The following is a 24,394-nucleotide window of genomic DNA, read 5'->3' on the forward strand; positions in this document are numbered from 1 at the left end:
GCGTCACCTTTTGCTACTGCGGAGCAATTGTCCCCAAGGTTTGGTGGAAAGAATCGAATTTCATAGCTGCCTGGCCTGCAGACGGGTTGCAATTACCGTCTCCACACTCGCCAAAGTCTTGAGACGCCGGGGCTCAGAATAAGCCGTTCATTAGAGATGTCTGTAAATAATAATCCACATATCGAGTCCGGCCGGCTCCCGATTGTCTGTTTATATGTCGCACGGAAGATAATTGTCAACGTTTTTGCACGTGGGACAGTCTACAGGACTGTCTCAGAAAATTAGAATATTGTGATAAAGTTCTTTATTTTCTGTAATGCATTAAAAAAAAACAAAAAAAATGTATTATTATTATTTATTTATTTTGGTTTAATTAATGTTATGAAAAGTAAAAAAAATGGGGGAAAATATTGATAATTATATTGTTATTGTAAATCTTATTTCTTTTTTTTTAATGCCTTCAATAAAGACATCTTCACAAAAAAAAATGTCATACATTCTGGATTCATTACAAATCAACTGAAATATTGCAAGCCTTTTATTATTTTAATATTGCTGATTATGGTTTACAGTTTAAGATTAAGATTCCCAGAATATTCAAATTTTTTGAGATAGGATATTTGAGTTTTCTTAAACTGTAAGCCATGATCAGCAATATTAAAATAATAAAAGGCTTGCAATATTTCAGTTGATTTGTAATGAATCCAGAATGTATGACGTTTTTGTAATTGCATTACATAAAATCACAATATTCTAATTTTCTGAGACAGTCCTGTATATGACTGATGTCTGACATATGCATGCAAGAGATGCAAGTGGGAACTTTTTAAGGATGCATGTGTGTAACTCATTTCCCTGCTCTGCATCATCAGAACGAGCACTCTGAACTCAACCTGAAGGAGTCCCTGTACGTCGGAGGAGCTCCCGACTACAGCAAGCTGGCCAGAGCCGCCGCGCTCACGGAGGGCTTCAAGGGCACGATCCAGAAGGTAAAAAAACAGGCTACTCATCTTTATTTTCAAGCTACTTCTGCTTATTCTAATGACTTGCAGATCTCGAGACTTAAAAATGTATACTGCTGCAGAGTCAAATGATGCCATTAGCCGCCCTGCTGTCACGGCGCGGAGCCTCGCCGTCGTAATTCTCCATTATAAGCTCACACTGTGACGAGAAGTGGCTCTTCTCATTTGGATTAGCATTGCGCTAATAATAGAATCCACATTTTTGAAGTCCCTCCACTTTGCTGCTCTCAGATCTTTTTTCCCTGACAGCTTTCCAGTTTGTTTTTGTTCCTTCACTTTCCAGCAAAAGAGAAAGACAATAAAAAAAGATCTCATCTCTTCAATGCCAAAAATAAGTGAGATGGAACAAAGGCTGGCAGTCGGTGTTGGGACAAACTTGTCATAAGTTGTTGTGCGCAAAACTTTCCCTCGACAGTTTTGAGCGATTCAGAAGCTTAAATGTGCCGTTTTGTCGTCTCCGGCCTCCGGGGAGCAGGTAATCAGGAGGAAGACGGTGCGTAATCACGTCTTGATGTGCCGTTTAACTGTTGTTTTTCTTAACACGGGATGATCTGCATCCTGCAGCTTCACCGTAATCCCTCGTTTACTTGGAAGGACGTGTGCAACGATTTAATGATCCCCGAGCAGAGAAATCATAATCATTTAACCGGATGTTTCCTTTTGGACGATAATCAAAACAAATAGAATTTAAAAAACGTTGCTGGGAGTAAAAGTAATCGGATCATTTTGACAACAAAAGCAATTAAACTAAAGACGATAACTGCACTGGGAAGCCAAGCATCCCCCCAAAAAACAGGAATAAAAACGTATAACGGAGAGGATTTGTGAGATTATCTGTTTCGGTGCTGGAACCGACTCCACCTGCAGGTTCAGGTCTGTCAGCTGATTCCAGGTCCGGACTTTGATCCTGCTTTCTTTCCCCAGATCATGCTGATGAGCACGCCGGTCCTCAGGGAGGAGTACGCCATGAGCTCCAGCAACGTGGCCATGTTCCAGGGCCACCCCTGCTCCCGGGAGCCCTGCCTGAACGGCGGCCGCTGCAGCCCCAAGATGGAGGCGTACGAGTGTGCCTGCGCGCCCGGATTCTCGGGGGAGAACTGCCAGAACGGTGAGTGGCAACACATTCTGGGGGGGGCACAATTTACCTCGGCATACACAGGGGTGTAACTAGGGCTGTCCCGATCAGGATTTTTTAGATCCGATCCCGATCACTTGAGTATCTGCTGATCCCGATTTTTCCCAATCCGATCACTTTTTTTGGCTCCTGATACATTTCTGATACTTTTTCCCGATCAGATACATTTTGGCAATGAATAAAAAAAAAGACTAAAACTAAATTATCCCAAGTTTCTTTTATTGTCCATTGGAGAACAACATGGACATATATTTCAACAAAGCTTATCAGCTTTGGTGCCACAAAATATAAAAACATGAAATTGTAAACTAAAACAAAAAGTGCAGAATAGTGTAATAACAACAATAAATTAAAGCTGCAAGCAGCGATGAACGGGCCCTCGCGCAATTTGCACCAATTAAGGTCAAGGAGTCCATACAGAGTCTGATGACACCACCCACGACTCTTTATGTCAAACCATTCAAAAGTTATGGTAGAGAAAAGTTTTTCTAGGGGGCGCTGTTGAGCCGTTAGGCCACGCCCATTAATGCAAACCATCAAATATAACATTTTTCGCCAGGCCTGGCTTGCGTACAAAATTTGGCAACTTTTGGGGAATTATCAAATATGGACCAATCAGATGAAGGGGGGCGCGCCTTTTGGTGTCTAGCGTCGCCACGGTAACACTTTTGAAAGAGAAAAGTAATACACGTAGTCACAGGATAGAGACGCACATTTTGATGTATAACACACCTGGGTGCACGTTACGGTTCGGGCCGTATTACCTGCTGAAGGAATGGCATAAATTGCACCAAAATTACATAATTAATTCAAAATTTTCAAAATGGCCGACTTCCTGTTGGTTTCGGCCATGGCGCCAAGAGACTTTTCTTTAAGTTGCAACATGATACAGGTGTGTACCGATTTTCGTTCATGTACATCAAACCGTATTATGGGGCTTGAGGCGCAAAGTTTTTTCTGTCTGAACCAACCAGATGAAGGCTGCTGCGTCCCAGGGGGTTCTGGGTCGTCTGCAGCCAATCACAGCATCCCTCCATCGGCTGGCCCAGAATCCTTTGCTCCAAAGAGATACGCAGCGTTTGTTGTTTCTGGTTTACGTGGGCGAACCTCGCCGTGACGCAGCGTGATCTCTCACCTCCCTGCAAGGTGAAATACGAGCCTCATTTCCTGGATCAGGAGACCTTTATTACCGTTGTGTCTCTTCCGTGGAGGACGACGCCGTATATTATACACATACGCCTCTTTTTTAAGCCGCCGCTCTTGTGTATTGATTTTCGGAGTAATGTGGCCGTTTTTATGAAATGATGGATGTTTTTCTGGAAATGAAAGCGTTGCGCGTCTCTTTCATCATCTCCGCGCCAGACGTGCTGCCGCGTCGGGCCCGATCCGTCTTTACGTAGTCGGCCGCCGCTTTCGCCATTAACCTTGTGCGTGGGATCGGTTGTCCCTTTCACCGTAATTAAAAGGCACAAATGCCCCCCTTCCCTCCTCTTCCCTGCAACCCATTTGCTCACATCCCATCTCCTGCAGCTCTGATAAGTGAACCCTTACTCTTATTGATTGGTGTGATCTCATTCTCTGAACAATCCTCATCCCTCTCCTCCTCTCCTCCTCCTCCACAGCCATCCACGAGAAGTCCGCCGGCCAGACCGAAGCCGTGGCCTTTGACGGACGGACGTTCATCGAGTACCACAACGCTGTTACGAGGAGGTAAGGAAGGAGGGAAAGGTCTCATCCTCATCCATATATCAGAAGTGTAATAACCCCCCCCCCATTGATGATATCATCAGTGTTGGGGCTTCAGAGTGAACTAATCGCTTCGCTAATAGCCCCCCCATCCCCACCCCCGGTCTATTGCAGTTTTGTTACGCTTTTGACAAGATTTCACTAATTAGCGCGACAGTTAACGATCACAGTGTCGCCCTGAGCCACCGGTTCACTCCAGCCAGCGCCGGACGACACACACACACACACACACACACACACACACACACACACACACACACACACACACGACCACCCGCCTCTTTCACTCCGTTTAAATGTGACCGCTCCTCCAAATGGGGTCCAGAGACGCGTCGGCCGTCACTTTCATCCGCCGAGAAATGAGGGAAAAGAAGAAAAAGAAGAGGATGTAAGTGAGAAAAACAACCTGGAGAGATGTCCTCCTCAAATGGAGGACAAGAGCGCCCCCATGGATGTATTATTTAACCTGGATACCAGACAGGAAAATGGCCGCCGTTCATTTCAATGGAAGTTGCTCGCCTGGCGCATACGCCGAAAAAAGTTCCTGACTTCCGGGTTTACTTCCGCGTTAAGGGGCCCATAGAGCATGCGCAGTATAGTATTAATTATTAATATAATATGTATTAATATAATATATTAATTAATGTATATTATTACATATATTATTAATGTATTAATATAATATAATTATATAATATGTATTAATATAATACATCCATGGAGTGCATGGACACAGCCGTGACGTCACGCCCAGAAAGAGACTTTTCTTTGACTTTTCTGGCCGTTATAAAACATTTTTGACGGATATAAAGTCCATGACTTAAAAATATAGAATACAAAGATTAGTAATTGCCGGTGATTACAGCTGGAGGTTCCTGTGAACAGTTTTAGAGGCTTCTCTTTTACTATTGCGGTCTATGGGAAAAAAGCTTTTTGGGCCCCATGGGATTTTTTGTTGCAGTACCGCGGCTGGCCACTGGGAAAAATCAGCGTGCCTTCTGAGTGCGAGACCAGGGGGCCTGAGCGCCCCCCTCTCCCCCGCCAGGTCCACACAAACAAAAAATGAACCTGGAAAGATATCGTAGGGGGGGCGGAGGCCCGGCGGCGGCCCCACCCCCCAGGAGAGCCGCCCGTCACACCTACTCCTGTGTCTGTCTGTGTCCTGTCATTCAGCCTGTCCGTGTCCTCACCTGTCTCTGTCTCATGTGAATGTCCTCGCTGTCTCTCCTTTCCACTCAAGCCAACTGACCAATGAGATCCCAGAGTAAGTAGACGTGATAACTGGGTCTGTGGCCCGGCTTTTTTCAAAATCCAGCCCCCCTAACACTAACAGCACCTGAGCAAAAGTCCATGTTTTTGACCCGTAACCCAGAAGAAGAGATTCCCAAGTACATCCAGTTTAAGGGCCTAACCTCCACCCAGACGTCATATTTAACCCTCAGTCCCATCCATTTTTACCCAGCAGTTGTCATTATTTCCAACACATTTCGCAGTGTCATTAAGATCATTTCTTTTCTTTTCTTTTCTTTGTCTCAAAGCAAAGGGAAGCATGCATGCGTGCATGTGAAGCATCGTGCTCGACCAAAATGAATCTCTGTACCAAGACTGTACAATAATTCATGCATGATTGTAACTGGTTATCAAACTGCAGGAAAACGTTACACGTTAAACGGCCTTTGACCTTCGTTCGCTGAAGTTGTTCTGTATTTTAGCTCATTAGTCGGTAAGAACCCTTCTCTAAAGTTTCACCGAGTGGTGAAGCTGACGGTGCCAACGGGGTCCGGCCCGGGCGCCGGATCCACGCCAGCGTTTCTGTCGCCTCGTTTCTGCCGGATCCGCAGCTGTAATTGTGAATAATTACAGAGTGGGATGAATTGACACGTTAATCACAGATTTATCTCCCTTTTTTTTGGAGATTAGACCTCCGATTGAGACCTCTCTGTGGTGTGTAGCCATGGGCATCAATCTCACTTAGCGGGGGTGATTGGGGGGGGGCGGTGGTCCTCCCAGCCAGACTGTCAAAAGTTTAATGAATGTCGCAGCCGAGTCCCAGCGAGCCGGAGCCGCCGGAGCCGCCGGTGCGGCGCCAATCAATCCGGCCTGATCTTGTTTTGTAAAGAAAATGAATATGTTTCTTCGGAGAGGCCAGTGGGGGCTGTGGGGGGAGAGATGGCCAAACTCTGCTGCTGGTGGCGCCGGCCTTCGATCGCGCCGCCCTCACCCCTCCATTCGCTTCCAGCCCCGTTACTCCGGTGACAAATCAGATCTGGCCGCGACTCTCGATTGATACGGCGCTTAACCTCGTTTTTTTGTTGTTTTTTTTTACTATTGGCCAATCTTCCCCTGATAAATAAAGCAGGAAGGCAGCTGCTGGATAATTGGGTGCTGATTTAAAGCGGGATTTGTACGGACGGTGTGAATGTACAGTAGTTGTTGGCACCTCGCTGCTGATGGCGGCGGCCACCCTCCCATCTTCCATCCTTCCATCTTCCATCCTCCCATCTTTCACCCTCCCATCTTTCACCCTCCCATCTTCCATCCTCCCATCTTCCACCCTCCCATCTTCCACCCTCCCATCTTCCACCCTCCCATCTTTCCTCCTCCCATCTTCCATCCTCCCATCTTCCATTCTTCCATCTTTCGTCCTCCCATCTTTCACCCTCCCATCTTCCATCCTCCCATCTTCCATCCTCCTATCTTCCACCCTCCCATCTTCCATCCTCCCATCTTCCATCCTCCCATCTTCCATCCTCCCATCTTCCATTCTTCCATCTTTCGTCCTCCCATCTTTCACCCTCCCATCTTCCATCCTCCCATCTTCCATTCTCCCATCTTCCATTCTTCCATCTTTCCTCCTCCCATCTTTCACCCTCCCATCTTCCACCCTCCCATCTTCCACCCTCCCATCTTCCATCCTCCCATCTTCCATTCTCCCATCTTCCATTCTTCCATCTTTCCTCCTCCCATCTTTCACCCTCCCATCTTCCATTCTCCCATCTTCCATTCTTCCATCTTTCCTCCTCCCATCTTTCACCCTCCCATCTTCCATCCTCCCATCTTCCATCCTCCCATCTTCCATCCTCCCATCTTTCCTCCTCCCATCTTCCATTCTTCCATCTTTCCTCCTCCCATCTTTCCTCCTCCTATCTTCCATCCTCCCATCTTCCATTCTTCCATCTTCCACCCTCCCATCTTCCATTCTTCCATCTTTCGTCCTCCCATCTTTCGTCCTCCCATCTTTCATCCTCCCATCTTCCATCCTCCCATCTTCCATTCTTCCATCTTTCATCCTCCCATCTTCCATCCTCCCATCTTCCATCCTCCCATCTTTCGTCCTCCCATCTTTCATCCTCCCATCTTCCACCCTCCCATCTTCCATCCTCCCATCTTTCCTCCTCCCATCTTCCATCTTTCCTCCTCCCATCTTCCATCTTTCCTCCTCCATTCTTCCATCTTTCCTCCTCCATTCTTCCATCTTTCCTCTTCCCATCTTCCATCTTTCCTCCTCCCATCTTCCACCCTCCCATCTTCCACCCTCCCATCTTCCACCCTCCCATCTTCCATTCTTCCATCTTCCATTCTTCCATCTTTCCTCCTCCCATCTTCCATCTTTCCTCCTCCCATTTTCCATCCTCCCATCTTCCATTCTTCCATCTTTCCTCCTCCCATCTTCCACCCTCTCATCCTCCCTGTACGGCCCTGGCGGTGTCACATACAGGAGTTTCCAATCTTCTTTCCACTCCTCCGTGTCGTACCAGAGCAGATAAGTTGTGCTTTTTGCAGCTCCGAGCTTCTGCTAGACCTCTGAGAGTCACCCGTGGGCTCATGATGTCCCCCCTCCCTCCCTCCCTCCCCCTCTCCCCTCCCTCCCTTTCTCTCCCTGTGGCCTGTTTGCGCTTACTCTGCATGCCGGTGCCTTTCTCCCCTCGCCCCCTTAAGTCCCGAGTCCCTGGAGAACCCGTCCGAGCAGAGGTGAGTCCCCCGAAGCTGCCGAGCCTCCAGCCTTGTGCTCGTGTCTCTGTGCCGCCTCCTCCGCCGTCTCTCTCCAGGGCAAACCCCTCCCCGACCCCCGGCGGGGGCTGCACTCCTCCCTCCGGGCTCAGGCCTCGTCACGGCCTCCAGAACCGATCACAGGGAGCATCTCGCTTCCATTAATCACCTGAATCAGAGCTCTGACGAGACCACAGGACCGGCTTTTCCATCCACTGGTGTCGTTAGTCTAAACACTTCTGCCCCCTACAGCTGGAATGGAGAACTGCACTTTAAAAGGATTTACTGTATAAATACAAGCAGAGCTGTCAAAAGTATTCACATTCATTACTCAGGTAGAAGTATAGACACTAGAGTTTAAAAATACTCCTGTAGAAGTTGAAGCATCAACTCAAGTTTTTTACTCAAGTACAAGTATAAAAGTACTGGTTTCAAAACTACTTAAAGTATAAAAGTAAAAGAATCAGAATCAGAATCAGAAAAGGGTTTATTGCCAAGTTTGTTAACACACAAGAGGAATTTGTTGTGGTGATTGGTGCAATACAATAAAAATAAAAATATAAAAACAAACAAATATATAAGAGATAAAAAGAGATAGAATAAAATGTATAAACAAAAATAAACAGAAATGTACAATATGAGGTTTTAAAGGGCCGGATATGAGTCTTTACAAAAAGTGACGTAGGATGACTTAGGACGGATAAAATGTATAAACAGAAATGTACAATATGGTGTTTTTAAAGTGGCAATATGGGGTTTTTAAAGTAATGTAAGGGGAAAAAAAGCCATGAAGGACAAAATCCATTGAAAATGAATGCATCCGTTTGAGATAAAGATTTTATTAGACTTCAGGAATGATGGCTGATGATGATGATGATGATGATGATGATGATGATGATGATGATGATGATGATGATGATGATGATGATGATGGCTGCACGTGTCTCCTCTGCAGAGGTGTCAAAAGTATTCACATTCATTACTCAGGTAGAAGTATAGATACTAGAGTTTAAAACTACTCCTGTAGAAGTTGAAGTATCAACTCAAGTTTTTTACTCGAGTAAAATTATAAAAATACTGGTTTCAAAACGACTTAAAGTATAAAAGTAAAAGTAATGTAAGGGGGGAAAAAGCCATTAAGGACAAAAGCCATTGAAAATGAATGCATCTTAGTATAATGCAAATATATTAAAGAACCATATATGTGTGCTATTGAGCATTAACATGTGTTTCAGAGAGCAGGAGATATGATGACTAGTTGCCTATAAGTATTGTAATGGTGCAAAAAGTCAAACTTCAGAGGCATTTTATCATTTATCCTAACCTTTATTGGAATGTACATCCAAGTTTAGCTGCAGGAATCTGAGGGAACGGATGTAAGAACAAAACTGGACAAGAACATCTGAAACAACCACAACCAAATTCACTCTATCCGGATGGAGCAATTTAACTGGATAGTTTTTTTTTAAAGGCCGAAATGAAATAGAGTAACGAGGCTGTTTTTAAAATGTAAGGAGTAAAAAGTACAGATAATTCCGTGAAAATGTAAGGAGTAAAAGTAAAAAGTCGTCTGAAAAATAAAGTATAGATAACCAAAATTTCTACTTAAGTAAGGTAACGAAGTATTTGTACTTTGTTACTTGACACCTCTGATAAATACAAACAAGGACGGAAGAAAGAAAGAAAAGAAAGAAAGAAAAGAAACAGCTTTGCTCCAGAAATCTGCGACGGCTGATTTATCTTACACCTTTAATAACCTTGACCTTATCGCTGACGAGCCGCTCTGACGGAGGTTTCCAGCCGCCCCGCCCGAGCTCGCTGAGGGTTTGCCAGGAGAGGATTCACTGACTCATTTTATTATTTTATTTAAGTTTGTTTTGTTTTTTTCCTCAAAAAAAACAAAACCAAAGCAGTTTTTTCTGCAATCTCACCTGTGTTGGTTGTGGTTCCCCTCAGCGGGTCGACGTTCAGGAACTCAAACACATTCCTGGAGATAAATTTGACCTTTTTTTCCCTGCTCGGCGTCTGCTGAGGTGAACCAACGCTACCGTTGGCTTGAGCTGTCGGCTCCCATGATTCCCGGTTATTATCGAGCCGAGGCGTCTCTCCTCCAGGCCGAGGAGGAGCCTCGTCTCCATCACCCCCCCATCACCCCCCCGCCCCGCGCTGTTCGTGCTCCCCCTGTGCAGCGCTGCTTACTTTGTCCTCCCATTTGTCTCGTCTGATCTGTGTCTCCAACTTTGCTGTGTTCCTGTGTGTGTTTGTGTTTTTTTTTGTGCGTTAAAGCCACAACATTGGCGCTCCGGCGTACGTGTCCTCTCTCTCTTTCTCTTTGTCTCTCTATCTCTATCCCTCTCTCTGTAAACACCCGTGTTTGAATTGAAGACGTCGGGACTCGAGTCGCTTCCTCGACAGTCGTGCAAACAGCAAATTCAGATTGTGATTGTGTGGGAGCCGACTGTAACTGTAACTCTGCAGGACTCCCGAACAACCTTTCAGTAGGTGCATTATTATGCAGGAACAGCAGCTGCGTTAGCGTCACGCCGCGGCGGCGGCGGCGGCGGCGGCGGCGGCGGCGCTACGGTGCCTCTTAAGGATAGATGGAAGTCTCCTACTGTACGTAGTCTGTGCATCCAGATCACCCCTGCAGCTCCGGCAGCGGAGAGACGGCAGCTGCCTGAACACACACACACACACACACACACACACACACACACACACACACACACACACACACACACACACTCAGACTCAGTAGGACGCACTAAAGCTAACAGCAAAACAGCCCCCTGCTGCTCAGGAACTCAGTCTGCATCCTGATTTTGCTGAAAAGAAAATCGTTTTAAACCTCTGAGAAGGAGACTTGAGCGCTCCAACGCCACCTACGAGTAGAGACGCACCGATCAGGATTTTGAGGGCCGATCACCGATCACCGATCACCGAACTCCAAAATCAGTATCTGCCGATCCCGATATTGCAGATCACCGATCACAGGGTGAAATCCATAAATTCGTCAATAGTGTTGTCTCATGTACAACACTGACATCGTATTATTAGGTATAAAAATTAGGAGATGAGAAAGTATCATGAATTGACTGTTTTATTGCAGGCTGAGGCAATATACAATATTTCACCCTTTAGAGACGACTTAGATAGGGTTGCCACCTTTCAGAAATAGAAATAACGGACGCCCTGATTTCAGCAGCGCAGGAGCCAAAAAAAAAAAGCCCCTAAACTTCTAAACTGAATAAAAATGTGTTTATTTTATATGAAAAAACAAAATGCTTTGATTTAAAGTTTAAAGTGCTTTAATAGCATTGAACTTGCATGACTGTACAGACAGACAACCATACTAGCATCTGAAATAGCCTCCTATGCTACGTATGTCCACATCAGCCCAGATGTAGAATATAGCCTACAGGTGAAGAATATGGTGTAAAAGTTAATTTATTTCAATAATTCAACTAGAATATGGTGTAAAAGTTAATTTATTTCAATAATTCAACTAGAATATGGTGTAAAAGTTAATTTATTTCAATAATTCAACTAGAATATGGTGTAAAGGTTAATTTATTTCAATAATTCAACTAGAATATGGTGTAAAGGTTAATTTATTTAAATAATTCAACTAGAATATGGTGTAAAGGTTAATTTATTTCAATAATTCAACTAGAATATGGTGTAAAGGTTAATTTATTTCAATAATTCAACTAGAATATGGTGTAAAGGTTAATTTATTTCAATAATTCAACTAGAATATGGTGTAAAGGTTAATTTATTTCAATAATTCAACTATAATATGGTGTAAAAGTTACTTATTTCAATAATTCAACTAGAATTTGGTGTAAAGGTTCATTTATTTCAATAATTCAACTAGAATATGGTGTAAAAGTTAATGAAAATACGGTACAAATCGCGTCCCGTATTAGTTCAATACGGGACGCAACATTGTTTTCTCAAATAAAGGACAATTCCGTATTTTACGGGACGGGTGGCAACCCTAGACTTAGACTCGGCTTACTGAAAGTAAGTGTAGCTCACTAGCTTAAGCTTTCCTGTGGTAATAATTATGTACAAAATGTGCACCAGCACAGACAACAGCAGACATGTCACTCTCTAACAGTTGATACAAGTTGTAAACTATAAACCTTAGTTTTCCTGTGGAAACAGGAATTAAATCTTCAAATAAAAATTAATTATGAATTATTAAGCTTTGTGGAAGCTTTAGCGTTAGCATCCGCCGCGTGTGAGGAAACTCTTCACACTAGAACTCCAGATGTCACTCGTGAAGCGACTGACACGATTGTCGTCCTGCATAAGACTTTGGACTGTATATATTCTGGTGTAACTCCAGCGGACATTCATCAGAGAAATGTTTGACTCAGCAGCACGTACCGCGGATCCAAGCTGCTAACGACGCATTTAAACCCGATGTCTTCTACAACAGAAAGCGGCTGATGATCAAGGCTTATGAATTCATTACCTTACAATGTACTTCTGCCCGGGACAACAGACCCGTTTGTCCCCCTCTATCAGCAGGCGTGAGTGTGCGAGTGTGTGTGAGTGTGTGGCGTCGGCCGCTGCAGCTGCTCAGGCCTGTTTTTCTGCTCCCGCAGCGAGAAGGCCCTGCTGGTGAACAAGTTCGAGCTGAGCGTCCGCACCGAGGCGACGCAGGGCCTGGTGCTGTGGAGCGGGAAGGGCGTGGAGCGCTCCGACTACATCGCCCTCGCCATCGTGGACGGACACGTGCAGATGACCTACGACCTGGGCTCCAAGCCGGTGGTGCTGCGCTCGTCGGTGCGGGTGGACACCAACCGCTGGACGCGCGTCAAGGCCAGCAGGTGAGGACGATTTTCTTTTCAGCATATTAATTCCTAAAAATCGATTCATATGTCTAAAGATCGATTTAAAAAAAAAAAAAAATATATATATATATATATATATATATATATATATTTTTTTTTTTTTTTTTTTTTTTTGTGTTGAAAAGATAGATTCTCCGATTTTGAATCGATTCTCATATTAATTCCTAAAAATCGATTCATATGTCTAAAGATCAATTTAAAAAAAAAAAATTTTTTTTTATCACTACATTACAACTTTTGGTACTTTTTTGTTTATGCCCAAAAAAGGGAATATTTTGTTGGACACGAGAATAACTGGTGCCATGTTTTTGCCTTTAAATATTTTTAAAGGTATGAAAACATTAAAGTTTTCAGTTATAATTGCATAAATTGTCTATATTTCTTTGCTTTATATACTGTCTTGGGGTTATATTTGCATAAATGTTAAAAACCAAATTCTCATAAATGGGGAAAAAATAACAGCGATTTCTTTCGTCCTCTCACTATTTCCACCATCAGACCAGTTATCATCCCAGGGACACTGACGTCACTTTTTGAAGGTTAAAAGGTCAAACAGTTTGTTATCAGAAGCTGGCGTTCTCTTCCTCGTAACCGCAGAGGAAGATGTAGAAAAACACAAAGCAGTTCCCTCACCTTAATGGATTCCTTCATTAGGAACAAATGAACCGACTGATCACCCGTGTGATCCCTGCAGCTGTTGCTGCCGAACCGATCCGTGGACGCGCCGGGCCGGGATTAGATTAGTTCCATCTTTGGAGGCGGGGATAATCGATCCCCCGCATCCGTTTGAGATAAAGATTTTATTAGACTTCAGGAATGATGATGATGATGATGATGGCTGCACGTGTCTCCTCTGCAGAGCTGTCAAAAGTATTCACATTCATTACTCAGGTAGAAGTATAGATACTAGAGTTTAAAAATACTCCTGTAGAAGTTGAAGTATCTACTCAAGTGTTTTACTCAAGTAAAAGTATAAAAATACTGGTTTCAAAACTACTTCAAGTATAAAAGTAAAAGTAATGTAAGGGGGAAAAAAGCCATTAAGGACAAAAGACATTGAAAATGAATGTATCTTAGTATAATGCAAATATATTAAAGAACCATATATGTGTACTATTGAGCATTAACATGTGTTTCAGAGAGCAGCAGATATGATGACTAGTTGCCTATAAGTATTGTAATGGTGCAAAAAGTCAAACTTCAGAGGCATGTTATCATTTATCCTAACCTTTATTGGAATGTACATCCAAGTTTAGTTGCAGGAATCTGAGGGAACGGATGTAAGAACAAAACTGGACAAGAACATCTGAAACAACCACAACCAAATTCACTCTATCCCAGGGGTCGGCAACCCAAAATGTTAAAAGAGCCATATTGGACCAAAAACACAAAAAACAAATATGTTTGGAGCCGCAAAAAATGAAAAGTCTTCTATAAGCCTTTGAAAGAAGGCGAAATATCGAGAAAAAAGTTGACATTTTGAGAAAAAAGTTGAAATGTCGAGATTAATGTTGAAGTACAATCTCGGGAAAAAAGTGGAAGTCGAAATGTCGAGAAAAAAGTTGAAATGTTGAGATTAATGTTGAAGTACAATTTTGAGGGGAAGGAAGAAAAAAAAGAAGAAAAAAGGAAAAAAAGAGAAAATAAAGAGGGAAAAAAAAGGGAAAAAAGGTCAAACATTTTTGAAAAAGCTCCAGGAGCCACTAGGGCGGCGCTAAAGAGCCGCATGCGCCTCTAGAGCCGCGGGTTGCCGACCCCTGCTCTATCCGGATGGAGCAATTTAACTGGATAGTTTTTTTTAAGGCCGAAATGAAATAGAATAACGAGGCTGTTTTTAAAATGTAAGGAGTAAAAAGTGATAATTGCGTGAAAATGTAAGGAGTAAAAGTAAAAAGTCCAGTGAAGTATAGATAACCAAAATGTCTACTTAAGTAAAGTAAGGAAGTATTTGTACTTTGTTACTTGACACCTCTGCTCCTCTGTCCTCCTCAGAGCGCTGCGGGACGGATCCCTGCAGGTGGGCAACGAGGCGCCGGTGACGGGGTCGTCTCCCCTGGCGGCCACGCAGCTGGACACGGACGGAGCCCTCTGGTTAGGTGAGCGCACGCCGTTATTCACCAGGCGCTGGAAGGTTGTCAGGCTCGTTGGCATTCCCGAGGACGGCTGAAGTGCGTGTCGAGGAAAAATGATGTCAGTTTGGTTAAAAAAAAAAGGTCTGGACTCGAGTGTGAATGTTGGAGCGAAAAGGCTAACGGGGCGGACCGACGGCTGCTGCTGCCCTGAATGGAAATGACCAGAGTCGGCCCGTTACGTGCTCGGGGGCTGACCTCGGCTCGGACAAACCGCTTTAGAGGAGACAAGGTGGAAGACGTGCAGCGAGAGGGAGTCCGGCTCTTGCTTTAAATACAGAGAGAGGAAGAGAGGAAGAGAAAAAAGAGAGGAGAGGAGGAGAGGCCGGTCTGAGTGGTGACATTTAAGAGAGTCACTGAGTGAAGAGGTGGACTCACCTCCCTGCAAACGAGCGTAGTGGACCAGGTGCTGAGCAGGTGCTGCAGCCCTGAATATATTTATATATATATATATATATATCTCGATCGCGCATAAGCGTAGGGGGCACGCGCAAAATTTTTGGGTTTTCCGGGTCGGATCGGGTGTCTATATGCGCCATTTTAACTCTCCAATTAGCAAAATACTGGATACCTTCCCCTGCCTCATCATCATCTCTTGCCTCGACGCCGGGCCCCACGGCTGCTTGAGATCCGGTCGGATCAGTGATTTTTGTAACAAATTTATCAAACAAGCCTTTCAGAGAGGCATTAAACTCTTCCATTTTCTTTAGTTTTTTTCTTTTTTCATCCCCTGATGGAAATTTCCTGATTCTGTCTCGTTCTCTCGACATTGTGTGACAGTTTGTTCCAACTCCACCCGTCTGGATCAGAGCACCTTGTGTCTGCGCTTGGTCTGATCAGTTGTATTGAACAACAGACACGCGCATCATTGCACATATATTTATTGATATGCACAGACTAGTACACATTTAGGTCTGTAATGGAACGTAACTGTTGATATTTATAAGGGAAAGAAGGAAAAAAAAAAAAAAAAAAAACGGCCCTTGGGGCACGAGGCCCCCTGCGGTCGCACGGTGCACACCCCTTGTGGCGGCCCTGCATATATACATATATATATGTACACATATATGTATATATAAAAGCTTTGCTCTGCCCATCTTCTTCTTGAATCCCCTTCTCTCTCTTCATCGTTAATTCCTCTGTAACTTTCATGACTCGCTGCTGAAGTCGGTACCAGCAGGTCGGACCTTAATGGCCGACTCCTCTGTACGTAGCAATGCCACTTTTGGCCACATGGTGGCAGTCTGATCCTCTGCATCCACAATACTGTTCTAATGAGTGAAGACGGTCCGGCAGGCCTGGAGAAACCACCTAAATGGGCCCGGTGGGCAACCGTCTCCGGTCCGGGGGGTAAAACGAGCCAAAACAGCCTCTGCTTAGGGAAACCTCCTGGGATCTGCTGCCACCCGGTGGTCACAGGTGGTTTTACGACCGAGAGGAAAACGTCTCATCTTGATATTCTTATGCACCGGAGAGACAAGATGCTTCTGCAGATGTTAAAAAAGTTTGTTTTGCCAATAATCTTTTAGTAGACTGACAGGAGAGGGAAAACGTCTCCTGTTGCTCAAGATGTTAAAAAATATTAAAGAACTTAAGAGAGGAAAATATTCCTCGAAGACGCCGTTTCTCTGACAGAAACCCGTTGGAGCAGAGAGAAGTGCTCATTTAATGTTTTTAAAGCTGAAGTAAACACGGCCGGCCCGGTTTTAGAGAGCGGCTGTCAGAGAAAAGCTCAGCGCAAGAATTTAAAAACTTTAAGAAAAGTCCCGTCGCAGCGGAGAACACGACGTTGGATACCTGAAACGGAAACGGGCGCGTGATAACGAGGCTGGCGTGACAGCCGCTGTTCGGAGCGCCTCGTCTCTCTCGTGAAACAAAACAAACCTCCCGTCTGTCTTCCTTCAGCTTCAGGACCGTCTCCCTTTGATCGCTGCGATTTCAAAAAACAAAAAACTGTCGAGCCGTTACATCCGTCACGTCAACTTTTAAAAACCTTAATGCTCGCTGACGAAACCCAGGAACGGCTTCGCTGATTAGCGTCAAAATACCTCAAGGATTTTTTCAGGTTTAATTTGTTTGAAATCCTCATCTTGCTGTTTGATGATTTAACCCTTTATGACCTACCATAGAACAAGTATAAGCATATCTTTACATTTTTACATGCTATACTGCCAGTTTATGGAGTATTTTTATTTGCTATGCATAAAAAAAACCCATATAAACTGATCTTTAATAATCTGTATGTTACAAGTCCATACTAACTAAATACATTGCTAAAAAGTGCAAATAATTAACAAAATTTTTTAATTGTTTCTTAATTTTACACATATTTTTGTAAATACAGAAATCCCATAAGTAGATCCCTCAAAACTGTTAATGGAAAAATGTAACACAGAAGCCTTTCAGACCACAGGAAATTATTTGGAATTAATTCATACTTTTTGAGATACAGAAGTCTCTCGTTCTTCGCGGGGGTTACGTTCCAAAAAGAACCCGTGATAAGTGAAATCTGCGAAGTAGCAACCTCATTTTTTTTTTACAATTATTATTTACAAGCCTTCAAATTGCGGAGATCAGCCCCACCGAGTAATTGGATATTAACGAGAGAAAATGAAAAAACTACAATAAGTACAGTAGGACAAATTGTGACTTGCGCGTATTTCCCTTCTCTTCTGATGCCGCTGCATCCTGACTCTGTAGCGTCTTTTTCTCCTAAAGCCGCGGTGCAGGTGTGTTTTTTCCAGAGAAGAACATAGTTATGGGTCGTGGTTGTCGCTCTTTTTTCTTCTGGGCAAAAAGATTCTTATAAACCGACATGCCACCATGGATTATATCTGAGACTGTAATGAACGATTCATCAAAGGGTCCCGTTCTTGAGCTGCTGCTGAAGCTCATTGGTCGTTCTCAGCTTGTTGCTAAGCAACCAACGTTATTGACACAGGAAGTGAAGAAGCGGGGAGACTGTTTAGCCAATCAGAATGCAGAACAAGATGCACAATGCAAATCCGTGAAGCAGCGAGACGTGAAAGGTGAAGCGTGTTATAGCGAGGGATTACTGTATATCTTTTTTTATATATCCCGTTTATATATCGCATCTTCATCCGGCGCTGAATTCGTGAAAATCTGATAAAAAGCACGAACGAGCGCAAATTCAAACCGACTAGTTTCCCGGGGGAATGACGTCACCTCCCTTTTCACGGGAAAAAATCTGAATTCGGGTTTTTAAAAACCCAAATATGAGCAAATTAGGGTTATTCAAAGGGGTTATTGGTGTTTACATGGCCGTGCAAATTCGGGTTATTGCCAATATTCGGGTTTTAAAATCAATATGAAAACGGGAGCGCCGGCGCTCCAGCCGGTCATAAAAGGTTAAAAGGAAAACAGCGGAGGAACTGATGAGTGTGTGTTTGCCCCCAGGTGGACTGGAGGAGCTGTCGGCCGCCCGCCGGCTGCCCAAGGCCTACAGCACCGGCTTCGTGGGCTGCATCAAGGACGTGGTGGTGGACGGCGTGGAGCTGCACCTGGTGGAGGACGCCCTGAACAGCCCCAAAATCTTACACTGCTCCGCCGCCGCCAAATAACCAGCAGAGACAGAATACTGCAAGAAACGGGGGGGAAAAGTAAAAAAGAAAAAGAAAAAAGCATAAATGAATAAACCCTCCCGACCCAGTCCCTCCATCGCGCCCGTGTCTCCTGCTGTAATTATTTTCTATTTTTGTATACTTTTCATCGCTTTTTATATGGAACGAAAATGAATATGTTGTTCTAATTTTTGTTTTATATATTTTGCAGTTTTGTTTTTTTTTTAATTATGCATCATCTTTTTCCAGTAATTCCTTCAAAGCATCTCTGTGGAAAAAGAGATATTTTCTTAATTTTAGTCATCAGAAAGGTTTTTTGTTGCTATATTTGTTGTTTTTTTTGTTTTTTCACTCTTCGCTTGAAAGCGGCGGACCTCGCTGACCAACTCCGGCCCCCGTTTCTCGAGCACGGCCCCCCCTCGCACCCTCGAGGATGAATCCCCCCCCCCAACCACCCAAAAGAGCGGGAACACGGCGTTTGCTCGAGAGCAAAAACTGAACCCCGGTATCCAGTCTGCTATATTTTTCCTAACAGGGACTTTTCAAATCTCCGTCAAGCTGCTACAAGCCAACGAGTCCACAGTCGAAGCCACTCGATCGACCCACATCTCACCGCTGCAACACGAAAAAAAAAGAGGAAAAAAAAAAACTCTCCTGTCGATCTCATCAGAGCCTTTAGTTTTGAAATATGACTCACTAACACGGCAGCGCGGCGCCGCGGAGAGAGCGCCGCTTTCCACGACGACTCCCATCCCATTAGTCATAAGTCAAGAAATGAATCATAGATACAAATAAATGTTCTAAATATAGACTATATAAATAATACCTGAGACTGTGAATATGTAAGATGGGTTTTCCTTTGGAGCGTTGCGCTTCCCATGTGCTCTTTGTGCGTTCTGTTCTCCCATCAGCTGATGAGCTGCTGTTGACCACTATAAATGCATGCACTTCTGCAGTGTTGGTTTGGATCTGGGTTCTGTTTGTTTTTTAATCACATTTTGTTCCAGAACAAACAAACAAAAAAAAAAAAAAGATATTTGAAAAATGTCACTGTTAACTTTTCCTGTCATTTCCACCTGATATGATTCCAGAAAGTACAAAATCGGGAGTCAAGTTTTAAGACTTTTTTTTATTCCGTGTATATTTTTATTTTCTCTCTCCTCCCACCTGGCTTTGGTTTTTTTTTCTTTTTTTTCTGTATTTTTCTTCTTGGCAGCAGTTAGTTTTGCAGGAACTGGAACGGAGCGCGAGGGAGGAGTTGTTTCCGTCTCCGACCTCGAGGAGGCGCCGAGAGCAAAAGACTGAGGAGAAGGACGGACAGAGAGGAGGCGAGGACAGCCGCCGCTCACGCAGCAGTCAATCAATCAAAAACAAAAAAACACCCACCCATCCTTTTCACCTCAGAACATTCCCAGAGGAACACCTTTTTTATTTTTCTTGGCTGTTGAATGAGAGAAAAACAGAGCGAGCGAAAGAGAGAGCGAGCGAGAGAGAGAGACACTGGTTTGTTCTTATGACCTTTTTGAAGCCATAACAGCCGCAAAAACTGAGGAAAAGATACTTTAATCCCACAGTACTTTGCAAGTTAACATAGCAACGCATGAGTTTGTACTGCTAATGCGAATCCTGTACCTTTCAGCGGACTGTCGCAGCGTGACGTCGACTCGGGCCGAACGCTAGAGGCCGAGGCGACCGACTTTAAGAGATGTTTGTTTTGATATACGAGAACCTTGGCAATATACTAAGACTAAAAATCATGCCTGTTCGTGGTCGAGTATCGAATGGTCTGTACTTTTATTTTCTTTTTTTTTTTTGGTTTTGTTTTAATATGTTTCCCTCCTTAAGTCATCGAACAACCTGTTTTTGTACAGCCCTGCGATTTCCAAGTGTAAATTTAACAAATGTGTGATCTGTGGAGGTTTATGTTTTTAGTAATATACACTGGAGCCATGTCTGACTTGTGTGTTCACCCATAGAATGATGCACCTCTGTACTTCTGGAGAGGGATGGCCCCTAAAACTGTAACTATATATATATATACATACAGATATATATATATATATATAGATATATTCTTTTATTTGTGTTCAAACTCTGGGTGTCCACGCCTGACATGGGAAATCATTCTTTTGTCCCGAGGCACGTTCAAATCCCTGCACCCTCTCAGTTAACTTTGGACATTTTCTTAATCGAATCTGACACAAAAATAAGGATCTGTGTAATTGGATGGACCCGACACCCGTAAAGACGACCACGGTCCACAGCTGGGATGGAAACTATGAATTGCCTTAAAATCCTGTCGCCTTGACTGCGAGCAGGTGACAAAGACGTCATCCATGTATCCTTTTCCTTACTTTAGCCAGTGTATTAGCCTCATCCCAATAATGTTAAATCAGTAATAATGCATAATGATGATAATAATAACTATACTAGTAATAATCCCCATACATTTAAAGAAAATGAAAAAAAAAAAAAAAGTACCCCAGAGGGCTTCTGCAATCGTCCCGCCTGGTTTTTCTAAAAAAAACAAACAAAAAAATCTTCTATTTACTGTTTTTGAATCTGTTTTGGGTTCCTTATTTATGTCTACATGTGGTTTATCCTCACTGTCTGACCTCTGTAAACTACTGTCTGACTGTGCAGACCTCGTCAAAAGGCAGTGCACCGAGTAAGAGTGGCATGACCTGAGCATTACTAACTTTATGACCTTTGTCTTGTGTTCCTACCACCATGAAATAAAAAGTCAAACCAAACGGAGCCCGTTCTCGCCCGTCGTCTTCATTTTCTGTTCTGACGCACCGTTTCCTGCGTAGGTTTTTGTGAAAAGGTGAACTCCGGTCCATCACTTATGGGGCTCTATAGCTTCAGTTTGACGGCCTATATGAGTTTGCCCTCCTATTGGTTCTTCACCACCTGCAGAAGAGGCCACATACAGTACTCAAGATGAGGGGGGATGGCATCCCCCACGAAATAAAAACGGTCCAAATCATCCCCCCTTTCCATCCCTTATGTCATTTAATCAATGAATGTGGTTTTACTGCTATTTCAACATTTAGAGTCATCACCAGAAAAATAACTTATTTGGCAATTTTCAACTGTTTCAAGTAAATTTTCACTTGAAATAAGTAGAAAAATCTGCCAATGGGACAAGATTTATCTTCTCATTACAAGCAATAAAATCTTGTTCCACATGCAGATTTTTCTACTTATTTTAAGTGAAAATCTACTTGAAACAGGAGAAAATTGTTGTTTTTTTCCAGTCGTGTAATGAGATTTTTTTTACTAAAATGAGACATTTTAACTAGAAATAAGACAAATATTCTTGTTAAGATTTTGAGTTTTTGCAGTGATCCATTTTACTTATCCTGTGAAGGACAGAGTCATATTGATAAGTTCAGAAAACTGTTTTTTATTGTTGTGTTTTGATGTATTAGATGTAAGCCCAGTGGATATTTAAAGCTTACAGAAGGCTGCATTTAACTGCTGCTATGTCATTCCTGCAGTATTTCTGCAGGTGTTTTGGTCAGTGCTATTATTTGTAATATATTATATTATTTGTAATCAGCACAAATTATCTGTCCCCATATGATAAAATCCACCATCCCCCCTGATTTTTTTTTACAACTGCAGTACTGGCCATATAGCTCAGGTGTAGCAGCCCAACAACCATCGCTGTAAGACAAAAGCTAACAATTTATCTTTTGGTTAGAAGTATTTGGCCAAATATTGAAATGTAATTCAATATTTGGCAGCTCAACACCCACCAAAAGGAGCAACTCCCTTCTGTAAAGCCGATAATGTGCAGTTCCTCAAATGACCACTAGGTCGCTCCAAAAATGAATTAATTTGATTGAGTGACAGCTACATGGGAGTCTATTGTTAACAATTCACCCCCTTTGTCAGCCTTCTGATTGGTCACTGACTGACCAATCAGAAAAATCTTTCTTCACTGCTACATCCGGTCTATCCGGTTGGACAAAACAGCCGGCTCTCTCGTTCACATCAATGGAAAAAGCATAGTTTTTACTTGCCTTGTATTGAAATTTAAATCGCTGGATTATTTTTTTAAACTTTGTATTAGTAAAAGGAACACTTGGAAACACACTGCACACAGTGACTGCGTTTACATGCAGTCAATAACCCTTTTAAAACCCGAATATTGGCAATAACCCGAATTTGCACGGCCATGTAAACACCAATAACCCCTTTGAATAACCTGAATTTGCTCATATTCGGGTTTTTAAAAACCTGAATATGAGCCCTGGGTTACTCCTTTTAAAACCCGAATATTCGGTCATGTAAACGCCTAACGGAATATCCCCATCAAACGGAACAGGAATTTGTTTTCTGCGCATGCTCTGTTCACAAGGAATCTTGGTCTTTTGAGTCCAGGAAGTTCTTATAAACACGGAGAAACACAAGACCACGCCACACTTTTGGAGTGAGGAGGAGACTAATCATTTTATAAATGTAATGAAGGATATGAACATTTCTGCATTTGAAGACGGTAGAAAGTACCGGAAAAGCGAGATTTACAAAAAGGTGAGCAAAAAGTTGCACAAAGCAGCATTTGTTTTGAATTTGGATACAGGAAGGAGAAGCGGAAATGACGGGAATTGCGTCATCACGTTCTCCATGCGTCGCTGGTTTGATCCAGATATCCCGAATGATTAATCACCATGTAAACAGGGATAACCCTGTTTGCTCACGCATGTAAACGGAATATTCAGAATGTTTCAGTAACCGGAATATTAGCAATAACCCGAATTTTGACTGCATGTAAAAAAGTAATTGTAGTGAGGGTGCAGCATATTTTTATCCCCAAACTGGCAGAAAAACGAGCCTTAGCTACAACCGCGAAAGCCTTTTATTTATTTATCTTAAAATGGTTAAGCGTTGTGCTTTGGGCACTTGTAAAAGTGACACCCGCTACCCATAGAATACCAGGAATACATTTTATCCCAAAACCAACGGTAAATTACAAAAAATGTCTGCTTTGGATAAGGCTATGTGGACGTCCACACCTTCCATCGTGCTATCAGCTAAACTACTCAAAAGATCTTGTTTTTCCCGAAAACATCAGTTTTTTAAACTCACTACACGGTAACCAAAGTGCTGTTGATTTTCTTTGTTAAAATAATTCGAAATAAAGTAATGTAAAGCCCCATTTTTACATCGGAAGTGGACGAGAGAGATGACAGGTTTGTCCGACCTAGCAACGATGGCAGGGCTTGACAAAGGGTCAATTGGCAGTCAGTCATCACTTTAGCTGCTTAGCACTTTTCAGTTGACTTCTGAACTAGGAATTAAGACCTAAACAGGCATAATTATTCATGTTTTTAAAGGTAATTTTGCTGCAGCTCAGGCACATCAGCTGCACAGGCCCGGACAAGCCCTCTTCTTCCAGTGTTTGATTCAGATGTCAATGTGACAGCAACATCTGAAATTAGCATCATAGGGTAATCTGAGCTAACATAGCTGAGCTGAGGGGGGCATGTAACTGCCAGGCTTGTTAGCTCCACCCATTTAGCCCCATTTAGGATTTAGAATTAAACAGGGATCGGGCAGCGTCAGCTCCTGCCAATACGAAGACCACCAGAACTTACAAAATTTGGCTTCGCTAATTTTTCAAAAACCTGGATGGAAGAATTTCTCCGGTTTTTTCTTTATACAACCTAATACTAAGGATTAATAATACATTGTTGACGTAGCAGGTTTATGACGAAGGTTTCCATCCTTGACTATCGGCCACAGCAAGTCAGAGCTTCAGTTTAATACCCAAGAACAGCAGATAATGAATAATGAGGGAAGTCGCCTGGAGGTCGCGGCGAGACCCTCGATGAGCCGACTCTAGATGACCTTGCAGCCTTGCGGCTCCCATGGCTTTATCACCGCTGGCCCCCGGTGCAGATCTGGGCAAAGTTAA

General features: G+C 43.3%; 1 protein-coding gene across 1 annotated transcript in view; it reads left to right on the forward strand.

The window, feature by feature from the left end:
• Window positions 1–21,219, forward strand: part of LOC133457451 (agrin-like) — a 74,292-nt gene extending 53,073 nt beyond the window's left edge. Inside the window, exons 12-17 of the mRNA XM_061736761.1 lie at window positions 873–989; window positions 1,947–2,130; window positions 3,780–3,867; window positions 12,510–12,734; window positions 14,751–14,854; window positions 18,305–21,219. Of these exons, the coding sequence (XP_061592745.1) occupies window positions 873–989; window positions 1,947–2,130; window positions 3,780–3,867; window positions 12,510–12,734; window positions 14,751–14,854; window positions 18,305–18,468 (882 nt within the window). The 3' untranslated portion in view covers window positions 18,469–21,219. The remainder of the gene's footprint in view (window positions 1–872; window positions 990–1,946; window positions 2,131–3,779; window positions 3,868–12,509; window positions 12,735–14,750; window positions 14,855–18,304) is intronic.
• Window positions 21,220–24,394: the final 3,175 nt, after the last annotated feature.

Source organism: Cololabis saira, chromosome 12 (assembly GCF_033807715.1).
Source record: "Cololabis saira isolate AMF1-May2022 chromosome 12, fColSai1.1, whole genome shotgun sequence".
In the NCBI taxonomy this organism is placed as follows: domain Eukaryota; kingdom Metazoa; phylum Chordata; class Actinopteri; order Beloniformes; family Belonidae; genus Cololabis; species Cololabis saira.